This window comes from Corapipo altera, unplaced genomic scaffold (genome assembly GCF_003945725.1).
Source record: "Corapipo altera isolate COAL_440 unplaced genomic scaffold, ASM394572v1 46, whole genome shotgun sequence".
Lineage (NCBI taxonomy): Eukaryota > Metazoa > Chordata > Aves > Passeriformes > Pipridae > Corapipo > Corapipo altera.
Window position 1 is genome coordinate 16203204 of NW_020884883.1, and position 12070 is coordinate 16215273.

The 12070-nt window shown below is 40.2% G+C and overlaps 1 protein-coding gene across 5 annotated transcripts in view; it reads left to right on the plus strand.

Annotated features, from left to right (window-relative positions):
• KLHL29 (kelch like family member 29) overlaps window positions 1-12070 on the plus strand; it is a 394046-nt gene that overhangs the window by 239678 nt on the left and 142298 nt on the right. For 3 of the 5 annotated variants that reach the window (XM_027641022.1, XM_027641020.1, XM_027641024.1), the window contains one exon: window positions 5550-5663. The exons of 1 other annotated variant lie outside the window; for it this stretch is intronic. In XM_027641022.1, the coding sequence (XP_027496823.1) occupies window positions 5550-5663 (114 nt within the window). Of the gene's footprint in view, window positions 1-4488; window positions 4637-5549; window positions 5664-12070 lie in introns of those variants that run through there. One more of the 5 variants, XM_027641025.1, reaches the window with a different exon arrangement.

Here is a 12070-nt window from a genome sequence, read left to right on the forward strand (position 1 = left end):
TCATGTCTCCAGTGGTTTCCTTTAGGACAAAGACCAGCCCACACTCCAGAGGTCAGCTTTCAGTTGCCGAAATACTTAGCTTGATCTGTTCCCTGTATGCATGGAATGTCCTGGGGTGATCACAAGTCACTAAATCCTGTCGGGTGACAGGATGGGCAACTGGCAGCTACTAAACTGTGCATACCTAGAAATGGAGGTGGTACTGTACAGAGTGATAGGGAAGGAGTCTGCCCATGCAGATCCTGAATGCTTCTGTACGAGACAAAGATGGGTGGGACTGTTGATTTGGATCTCATCTGCTCACATGTGCTTTGCCTTTTGTTCAGATTACATCACATTCCCTTTCTTACTTTATTTGAAAGCTGGGAAAACCCTCTCTCTGCTTTAGCCCCTAGCACACACAGTGTGATCAATGGCAGTATAGGTTTCCTCTGTCTTGTGCTACCATGTGAGCAGCACATCCAGTCCACTGTCCTTCATCATCCCATGTAGCATATGGGGCCAGGATTTGCAAGCAGCACAGCATGCCAGCATTCTAAAGTAGCTTTATTAAAAGTCCTTAGGGGCTACCTCTCCACATCCCTCATTTATCTTTTAAACGATTCTCTTAGTGGAAGAAAGGGGCAGGAATTGAGTTTGGTTTCACTCTAACTCAGCATTTATGTTTTCTGAATTACTCCCAAATGAGCTGGCTTCTGATGTCCCCAGACATTTCTTTTGCCTCACACTGGACACAAAGTCCCTTTGCAGCTGGTCACTAATGGGTCCAGCTGAACCAGCATGAGTCCAAGGCATTTGAAGGTAAATCTCTGTTCAGTGCTTAGGACCTTGTCAGCTGCTCGAGGTTTAGCTTAGTACACAGGAAATAGAAGTACTTCTCCTGTGCTACTTGTATTTACTTTGATTTTTAGGTAAGAACTACATTTTCAGCTGTATCACTGGCAAGTTTCATTAACAGTCCTTGTCGAACAGTAGCTTTTTCATCTTTGTGCTTCACTAGCGTTGTAGAATTAAATGGGTTTTTCTGTCTTTTTGATTGTATCCTGATATTCTGTCACCTTTTGATCTCTGTGTAGTGCACATGGACTGTAAACTCCTTGAGGTACAGACTGCTGGGGGAGGAGGGTGTATGGGGGTGTATTTTTCCTTTAGAGGGTACCTCCTGCAGCAGAGCCCCACATACTGTGGTACTGTGAAATAATAGTAACATTATAATTATCATTATCATTATTACTATAATTATTTCCACATTACCTTTGTGATACCTAAGAAACTCAATTTTGTTTAAAGTATATTGAGAACTCTAGGAAGATCTGGAAATGGCAACCCACAGACACAGCAAATGGCCCGAAGTACTAATACATTTCTGACTTTATACAGCGACTTCTCCTTAATCCTATCACTGCTTAATTTAATCCTGTTTCCTTTGATTGGATCCCCTGGAACCAAATAATTTGTATTGCGTTTTAGTCTGGTATTTCTGATCATTGTCTTTGTTAATTTTATCAGGATTGATTGAACCAGTCATTGAAAACAAATCATGTAATTAATCAAATGCAGCATTAGAAAAGCAGGTCCTCAGCTACTCTGTTAGCTTTTACCTTTTGTTTTTCTTTCCTAGTACAAGTTTGGACTTTTTTTAGAGAGAAGCAGAGAGGACTATTTTAATACCATCCACATTTCAGTATTAGGAGGGGAGATATATATGCATTTATATACATTTACTTGTTTTATATAGAATAGAATTAGGATAGGATGGGATGGGATAGGATAGGATAGGATAGGATAGGATAGGATAGGATAGGATAGGATAGGATAGGAATAAAATGGAAGTTGTTCCATGGGAAAGGACCTACAACGATCATCTAGTCCAACTTTATATCTCCTCTCAAAGCATCTTAATCTCACAAACTCTGTGACTTTTTCTGAAACATGCATGTTTGGTGGAAGATCTTGCCTAATGACTCAACTTTCTTACTAATTCAGTGATTTTTTTAAGAGAATCAACATATGATCTGTGTTTGAATTTAGCACAGAGTCATCAATAAATGTAAAAAACAAGATAAGGCTCTGTGCTTTGTTCTAATAAGATCTGGATAGTCTGGTATACAGTCAGTGCTTGTCTGAAGCTAACAGTCACTCCAAAAACTGTGCTATGCATAAGAAAGGAGATTTTGGATTCACAATAAAGATTATTTTGATCTCCACCTGTTGAGTGGAAAGCATTCCTTTTTTTTTTTTTTAGAGTAGGTACATGGTCCCATTTTGATTCTTCTCTCACTCTGATCAACATTTGTGACCAAAGTTGGCCATTTTGATCTACAGTGTTAGATATTTATAGATTTGTGTGCTAATCGAAGCTTTATTACAGCTCAGTTTGACTGAGGCAATGGTTGCACAAAGGACAGCTAGAACTCCCTTTGCCTCTCCTGAAAGCCACAGCAAGTTCAGCAGGGTACATGCTGCCTCTTAAGGGGTTTTACCTGTGATGACCCTGAGCTGGCCTCCCTGGCAGTTCTTCCTGGGGGGTTACGAGGACACTGTCTGACTTGCAGCCATCCCAGCAGAAATAGCAGCTTCTGATGGACGATGACCTGCAACAGCAGAGGAGGAGAATTAAGAAGATCAGATAACGGACTTGCTGATGTAGGTGAGGTATCCCTACCAAAGGTCATTTAATTTTAGCTTGTCCTTCCCTTCATGGCTTGCAGAACCAACCTGCATTATTTAGGGCTCACAATAACCCCTCTGTCTCTCCCTCTCACCCTGAAGTTTCTTGAGTGGGAGATTATTTTTAGAGGTGATTTACTTTGTGTTAACTTCCCATAAGCAAAGAGAGTAGGAGGTATTATGCTTTTCACAGCATGAATTTTCTTTAAAAGATACATCAGGGGATTTCAAAAGCACAGAAGTCTTTGGCCAAACTCTCTATCCTTGATGGTTTTCCTCTTCTTAATGAGTCCAATGACTCAAACTGGATGCCTAGAAGAATTTAATATTAAAAGAATAAAAATTATCACAAGTTGCCACAAACAGAGTAATACTGAAGGATCATCTGATTCACACCCCAAAAAAGAGAGTGAGGTGCCTGGGAAAAATGTATGGCAAGGTAGCACAATTTTGACAAGCCTACTAGAAACAGTAGCCCTAGATGTACCATTATCAGTTTTACTTTAAATCGTGTGGCTGTGGACAGCAAAGTATGTCTAATAGCCATTTGGTAGATTTATAGCTTGGGATGCGATGTGTTTGCCATAAATCTTTTAGAAGGGTGGTGCTTGAGGCATCTGAAGCAGTCATGCTAGTCCAAGGAAAACAGGAGAACTGGGCAGCTTCCTACTGGTAGCATGGAGATACGGAAATAAAATGAGCAGGAATGATTTGATGTAAAACATAAAGAGCAGAAAAACTGGAGAAAATGGTGACTGTGTTTCCAGAAAAAAAACATATATTAGCACTCTATTGTAAATCAAATTAAATTACTGCCCCACTGCCTGCTTCTACACTGAACTTCTTGTGTTATTAAAGCTCTGAATCTGAATGGAAGCAGGGTTGCATCTTGAGACCTCATTCTCAAAAAGGATCTGCCAGTCACGTCTGGTCAGAACAGCTTGGGGAATGTTTACCTTTTTTTAAGAACCAACTGGGAGATGGATAGGTTTGAGCTGTTTTTGCACAGCCTTGTCTGAGTTTTAAAAGGCATTTTCATCTGTCTGCAGAGAAAAAAAAAAGGTTTTAATAGGAATCATTGAGATATGTGATTTTGGTTTAAAAGAGAACGTAGTATTTTTTACTGTGGAATACATTTGTGTTTCTCCTACACAACCAAAAATTTTAAGAAGACCAGAGCAATTACAGGAATAGCCAGATTTTAGATGTTATCTTGTGTGTAGGAAAAGGGATGGATTATTAAAATGCATAGTCTCTCAGACAAGTAGCACTTTAATGCTGTTTTTCACATCTTAATTTTAGTGACTGCATAACTTACCTTCATAAGATGCTCTTAATTGAACGTTTCAGTAGAATTTGAATAAAGTCTAATGTGTCTGGGATTCCTCCTCCATTCCTTAAAATATGATGTGAAATTAGTTAGTCTTAATGTACATATCCCGGAGCTAATTGTTTTATCTTGTAAATCAGTTTCTCCTAGTTTTTTCTACGGCTTTTACTTTCAGATATAAAGAATAAATAAATTCTTGATTGAAAAGTCATCTTTGTTTTGCAGTAGAAAAAGGGGGAGGGGGCCAGCTATATAAATGCAAAAGGATTTTTAGTTCTTTTTTAATTATTTACAAATGCTGAATTAAAGGACAGTGGAGTTTAAATTATGCATTAAATTAGCATGTTGCTGATGGAAGACGCTCAAAGAAAGTTGAAATTTTTAAATTACTGTGAGCCAAATTCAGCCACAGTTTAATAGCTCAATTGATGTTGATGAACTTAAGGCAGTGATAAATCTGAACCTATAGGTTTATTTTTCTTTTTGCTGTGAAAGGTAAGCATGCTGTTTCTACAGTACTCACTGTCCTTTTGTTTGAGTTGACCCAGTATACTTTGATCCTTTTTTAGAAAAAGAATTCTCTGTTCTACCTTAAAGAAAGCTTCCTGAGACCTGGATCAGATTATGGAAACCAAAGTGAGCACACAAAAGTGCTTGTTAGAAAGTGAAATTTATGTGCAAACTAAATGTGCCCTTGATGATAGCCTTATTGATCAAACCAAGTTAATAAATCAGTAATATCACACGGCACTGTTCAACACTCACAGGCTTATATTGGTTTTCCTTTTTTTTTTTTTTTTCCTTCTTTTTATGTGCCTGCTGTGTAGGCAGAGAACATGCACTTTCCTGCCATGGAGTGTGTACTACAATTGAAACACTGAGTTCAGAGGGCTTGAATGTAAAATGTCGGCATCCAGTACAAAAAAAGGAACTTTTATAGCAGTAACTTAATACTGAGATTGGAGCCTTTTACTTCATAAGTATTCCTGTCTTTATTTCTAATGCTTTAGGCCCTGATCCAGAATGAAATTCAGAGTCCTGTTTGGATAATTACTAGGATTCCATGGAAAATTTGGCATGAAAATGCCATATGGAGTGACTTCTGAACCTAGCCATGGCCAGCATTTGCATTCAAGATAAATGTTTAGTTTTCAAGAAGCCTGCCTTTAGGTTGTTCTTCAGTAGCTTTGCCAGTACACAGGGGCAACATCCTTTGTGCACCCTTGGGATTCTGGTCTGACAAGCACTTATTCCATTATTACCCATATTTCCTTAAGCCCTCTGACAAAAAGCACTTATGATGAACTGGATTTATCTACCTTCACCATGGGATGCCTGCAGGATCTCTCAGAGCCCTCTCGCGTTGTGCAGTGCATGTTCTCTGTAGCACGAGCCGCGCGTTGTTCCGGATGTCGCGTGTTTTCTCCTCTGTTGTGAGATGATTTTGCATTCGTAGCTTTGCTCTGATTTGGGGTTGATCTGCATGCAGACCGTGTTAGCACAGGAGGTTCTGCTCAGGCTAAAGTGGGGCTTCTGTGCTCGAACCCAGTGTCGTGCGCTGATGTCCCTGGTGTCCTGGAGCAGCAAGTGTCGCAGCCGGGACCTTGGTTCGATACCTCAGCTCCGTTCCCTGATGTTCTCGCTGAGAAACGAAGGCAGCTGGGTGAGTACCTGAGCGTCTGCTGGTGAAATTTGCCAAGACAGAATGCAAAGTAGCATTTATGAAGCACTTCTTGTCATTCCATGGTCCTGCATTCATTCCTAGCTGATGACTGTATCACTGATGTGAGAGCGGTGGTTGTACTGGGCTATGCAGCCACCAGACAGAAATAAATACCACCTGTGGTCAGTGCACAACCTTTTCTATCCCATTCCTCTCCCTTCTTTTCCATAATCTCATTACTTCTCTTGCCTTCCCAAACCTGCAGCTAATGTGGATGATGAGCCTTAGAAAGGGTTAATGAGACAGCGGCAGTTGATCCATTCCCAGTATGGAGTTATCTTCCATTGCATTGTCAAAACTCAGGAATTTGGGCTGTCTGATTTTTCAGGGTAGCCAAGGCTGAGTCCAGGAAAGTTGGGGTTGATTCTTCCACCACAGGGGAAGAATCTGGACATGCTCATATATCTGCCTTCTTAACAGCTCACAAACTGGGTGGTGGTAAGGTCTGCTATGCATGGAGCCAGGATCAGGTGCTGTGCCTCTATGGAACTCCCACGAATGGGCAGAATGCAGCTCGCTCAAAAGAGAGAGGCAGCAATATATTTTGTTGAGGTAATTGAGTATGTTCATTGGAATTTAACAAAATTTAACAGTGGCTTACAAAGGTTCAAAAAGGTTGATGGTGAGGCTTACTTTATTAATTACTGCATGGAAGAAACATACAAATGAAAATTAAGTTAGAGTCAAGTTAGAATGTTTTGCACAGAGGTGCAGAAGCATAAGGAAGAGCCTCTCAGTGAGTCATGAAGTTCAGAGTGGACTCCCTTGCTTTCTAAACTGCTGGTGGAGCTTAGGTGCAACCAGGTCCAGTCTGAGTCTCAGACTTGGACAAAAGTCTAAATCTAATGAAAGAAATACAAAGAGTAAGGAAGAACCTCTTGCTGAGTTATGAGGTTCAGAGTGGACCCGCTTGCTTTTTAAACTCCTTACGGAGCCTTGGTGCAGCTAGGTCCAATCTTAGTCTCAGACATGGGCAAGGGTTTATGTCTAATGCAATTACCTGTACTAAGTTTATAATAATTGAGTAGCTACGTGAATTAGTAATGTTTCCTTAGTATTAATTTAGCATCCTGTCAGATCGGCCATTGGTTAAAGGTCTCTCTGTCTCAAGGAGCCACCTTGAGAGGTGTCCCAGGTCAAGGGAGATCACCACCGTGCAACCAGACTGCCTGGCCAGAAGAGCTCAAAGAAGGCTCACTTAAGCTGTCATATTTATGGAATAAAGGCTCATAGTCAAATTGCATGCAATGGAAAAGGTATACATGCGTTTTGTTGTACCCACAAATTTCTTTGCTCCCTGATTAATGAGTCTTGCAAAAGCCACTGGTTTTTCACGTGTTAATCGCATGATCAGTGTTCCAAGTTCATATGCATCAATGCCCACTGTGTCACTCTATTTCTTTGTGGGTTTTCAGGGAACAAATTGAAACTAGAGGAGTTCTTGACCTGAACACGACTCAGACCTTTACCTGTACTACATCCATAGTTTGGTTAAGGGGTCAAGGGCATCCATCACATGGATATGTGCCCCACTGTGCTCATGGGTTTCTCTAAGCCTGTGTCATTAACCTCAAGTTGGGGACTGTTCTTAAATCCTCTGAAAAGCAGGAATGGAAGCAGACTGTACCCTGCCGCTAAGCCATGTCTCTGAAGGCTGTGCGTTAGTGCTCTGGAGCTCACACTGGCTGGTGGCTCGTCGCTGGATGGTGTTCAAGTTGTTTAAGTATTGAATTATTCTCTCTACCCAAGAGGGGACTAAGACTACTTTTGTCTTTTATGCAGGCTAATAACATTTTTCCTGTGAGTTAACTGTATTATTCTCTTTCTTGCTGCTCCCACATTAGTTTTGGAAAGAGAAAAACAACGCTGTGTCATCGCAGAATTGCCTGGTGATGGGAACTGTAAGGTAGATGAGTTCTTCTCTCCACCCATGAGCAAGTTCTTGAATGAGGTTTTACTGCAGGACTGTTCATTCTCTTCCTCTTGCACACCGGCCTGTCCATGTCTCTTAGGTTTTTAATACATTACAGTACATCCATCTCTTAGAACAACAGTTTCATTTCTGTAGCCCAGGCCAACAGCCAGTGCTAGGGAGATATTGCTGTCATCACTGCATCTTTAAAAGCTCTGCTTCCATCCTTAAGAGATTCTCTGGGTATGGACTAAACTCAGAATTATGCTTGGGGTCCTGTCCAGCACAGTATAGGAATTTACTCCAGATGAAGATCTATCCCTGTATGATTCAGATTTTACATACATACCTCGTCCACACAAATAATACCTGTTTCATGCAATATTTAGCAGTGCGAACTACAAATTAGACCATAAACTCTTCAGTGCAGAGACCACTAAACTTTTTAGAGCATCAGACACATGCAGACTTAAAACCCAACCAGGGCCACCAGTCATTACCAGTTAGAGAGAGGAATAGAAAACAGCTTTAAAAGGAATTCCCTCATTAAATTGAAGGTGCTTTTAGCCATGACAGGCCATAAAATCTGAATCCCTGGGAGGGAATGTTTTGCTCTATGTATGCGTGTGTCTTAGCCTTTTTAGTTTCAATGGGGAGAGAGAATAGACTGGGTTGCATATTGGATACATTATCTTGGTATTAAGCTGCCATTCCCAATCTCTTTTGAATAATTGGAAGAGAATCACTCCTTCTTATCCATCACTTTAAATGAAGGCCTTAGTAAAATAATTTTGATTGCTGGGAACCACAAATAGGATCTCTCTTTCCAGATTAGTTCTTCTTTGCTCATGAAACTGTTTGAACAGGCCTTAGCACTCTGAGCCATAGCAGGATGTATGTCAGCAGTTCCACAAGCTTTGGGGAAATTGCTGAAATATGTTTATGAGGACCTCCTAGGAAGTGTTTGGTGGTGTTGAGCCTGGGGAAGATTGTGTTGGAATTTTTGTTGTTGGATTTTTGTGGTTGTTGTGTTGGGTTTTTTTAATTCCACTAACATACTCTTTGATGCTGGTAGTAGTAGTAGTACAATAGGTCTTATGTTTCCATTGATGTAAAAAAGGTCTTACTAAAAGTTTAGGTCTTATTTCATCAAAGATTTGTAAAACTTCAGACTTAAAGTCTGACTTAGTTATAGCTATGCCTATGCAACACCTAATAGTAAACGTGTGAACTGATGCAGTATGAACTGAATCAATAATTCCCAATCTTGAGCACCCCACTGATGGCTGTGAACTTATGAACCTTCTTGTGGATATTTTGAAAAGCCCCATGAATCTGAAGATTTTTAATGTTTTAATATAATAAGGTTCAGTGGACCAGCTGTACACCAATTACTGTTGCCTATGGGCCATGGTTTATGACTGTTTGAGCTACAAAAAATTGACAGTCTGGCAACTTGTCTGTGTTGGTCTCATGTAATTCCAAAATCGTTCCATCTTGCTCTCTTCTGCCTGTACATCTGTATTGTGGTTAGTTTCCTTAAAACTGGGAGACTGCTCCCTGCTGGAGTTCAAAGTGTAGCAGGTGGTGAAATGCAGGCTTCAGCTGAACATTTTATTGGTTCTTAATGGTGATTTCAAAGAAGGAAAAAAATCCTCAGATTTGGTTTCAGGGTACTTTATCCATGACAAAGAGCACAAATTGAACATTTTAGGGCTACTACAAAGATGCTGATGGTTGGTTTAGTAGTCTTTGTAGTCTGCCAGGAATTTCAGGCAATTAACTAGCCAGTGCTGCTGTTGACTAGCCAGGCTTCAACAGACCTTTTAGAAACCTTCTGGTCTTTTCATGTAAATAGACATTTGGCAGTATTTTAAGATGTATACCCAGTAGATTTTGTAATGCATTTCCTTTTTTCATGTGTTCCATGTTTAATTCAAACAAGCATCTGACATGAAAGCTAAAGATAAAAGTGTAACATAGTACAATTAGTTTCTGTGAAGTGTGTGGATCACTAATGGAACACAGCTCTTCCCCCTGCACAACTAGCATAATACAGGCCATTTTTTGGTCATTTGTGTTGTACATTAAAAGCATCAAATAGAGGGCTGTCATGTGCCTGAGCGCATGGACAGAAAGTTCCTTTGTTTGATAACGTTGGAAATAATTTCGCTTTCCAGAGACGCAAATGGGTAATTGCTGCAGTCGGATCAGAGACATGTAACACTTGTAATGTAGCCCTTCATGTATTAATAAAAATAACACAGAAATTAGATCAGAGACCACAAGTATGTATATATTAAAAAAGGAAGTTAGTAAGTGTTTTTTTCTGTTTCCGCCACCATTATTGTCTGTGTTTCATGAACGTGTGTTGTGATTTCATACCAACTGGTCTCTACCATTTTCTGATCAAATAAATACAAGCTCAGGAGTACAGTTTGAAAGCAACGTGCTGGAGTTGGGCATTTAAATTCACTGAGTGCCTAAGAAGCAGGGTTTCTGAGCATGTTTAGTGAAACAAAATTTGGAAAAAAATAGCATTTAGCTCATTTATTGACAGCAAACCTGCAATTCTCATTCCTCTTTTTTAATACTTAAAGTATGAAGTTTAGATCTGGACTTGGCTGCAAACTTCACCAGTTTCACTTGTGTTTGATCTGGTGCTCTAATTTTTTTGGAAAGCAAGTTTCAAAATAGGCAACTGGATTTTTGTAGGATTTAGGGAAGCTGTGTCACATACTCCCTTTCTTACCCATTCTGTACAGAGCATATGGGTTCTTTTAAAATTGTAGCATGTGTGGGGTTCTGTATTATTCAAGGTACAGGGATAATTTTTTTCTTATTTTAGATTGACAATGTTTTAAAGGAGGTTAGGGATGTAACAAAGTTAAACAAGATGCTGCATGTCTCGACAATGCCACTCAAAAATGAGAAGTGTGTATTTCAAACCCACTCATAAGACCCATTTTATACAACAAAGAAATGCAACACACAGATGCCACATGTGGAACACGCCAGGCATGATTTGAATCACGAATCCTCCTCTCTGTTCCTAAAAATGCCCAGTTCTCTATATTGCATGTACAGTTTTTAAGGCTTTACTTTAGGATAAATATTAGTGTTTCAGGAGGAAGTATTTTAGCTGATATATAGGCAGACTGCTGGTGGTGCCTTTTTTTTTTCTTCTTTCTTTTTCTACTGCAGAGTGCTTTGGCTGCTGTTAAACAGTTTAGCTGGATCCAAAGGGATACTGCTAACATGAACTGGTAAACCACCAACAGCGTTATATCCTCCTGTGTCAAAGACCTTGTACAATGTAAAAGTTAAAGGTATTCAGATTAACCATTTTCTCAGGACAATTTATAAATAGAAAGCATTTCAAAACTGAGATTTATTTCTTCCCCTCCTGCCCTTTCTTCGTCATGAATAGAGCAGAGCTCTTAAAGCTCTTGACTGTCTGCACGTCCTCTCTTTATGTCTTTTCTTTTTATTTCAATTGCAAAAGTTACAGAAGTAGTTGAAATAGTGGGGACAGAAGGAATTGTGAATCTAAAACCAGGATATCATTGTTCTTGGTGCCAGTAGAATAGAAAGAAAATCTGGAGAAATTAAATTAAAAAAAGGAAAAATACACAGACACACAAACACAAAAAACCACACTCAAAACCCTCACAACCTCCAAAAAATGGCAACCAAAAAAAACCAGAACAGAACCCCCAAACTATGGAAAAGAATAAATTGATGTGCTTTGAAAAACAACAGTCTAACTTCAAGATTCCATAGGAAAAAAGAATCACGTTTCCCTGCGAGCATCTACATTTTACAAAGAATAGCATTTCTAGGGGGGTAAAAATCCCTATTGTGGCTTCTGGGAGCTGAGAGATCAGCACAGCAAAAATCCTGACCTCCATCAAGGTTTGCACCGAAAACTTCCAACTCCCAGAGTCCATGGAGGTTAAAGCTCAGGTGGAAAATGGTATGGGTGTCAGGAGATGTTGGAGGCTCATGGATGAAGGAGGGAGCATTGGATCCCGGGTGCTAGTGTGGGAAAAAGGAAGGGGAGGGCAGGAGGAAGCAGGCACCTCCAGAGGATTTAAAGACAGGAGGAATGACCGATGGGCTTGGGAAAGGTGTGCCTGTATTTGCAGAGGGCATGAATGGGTCTGCTTAATGACTTCCTTTCATGGGGTGATTGAGGTACTAGTGATGGGGGAAAAGGCTGCTGGTGTTGACAGAGATTTCATTGGTACTGTGTGACCCAGGGCATTTATGGAGCTGCTGTGCCCTCATCTCTGAGTTAAATTACTTCCCAGATGTAAGGCAAACAAGCAATCGCTCAGACTGGTCTCCTGTTCTTTATGACTTCAGTCCTCAATACTCATTCAGCAACAGGCAGCTGGTTCCTTTTGCTTGGTTTAGAGGTTCTGACACCAGT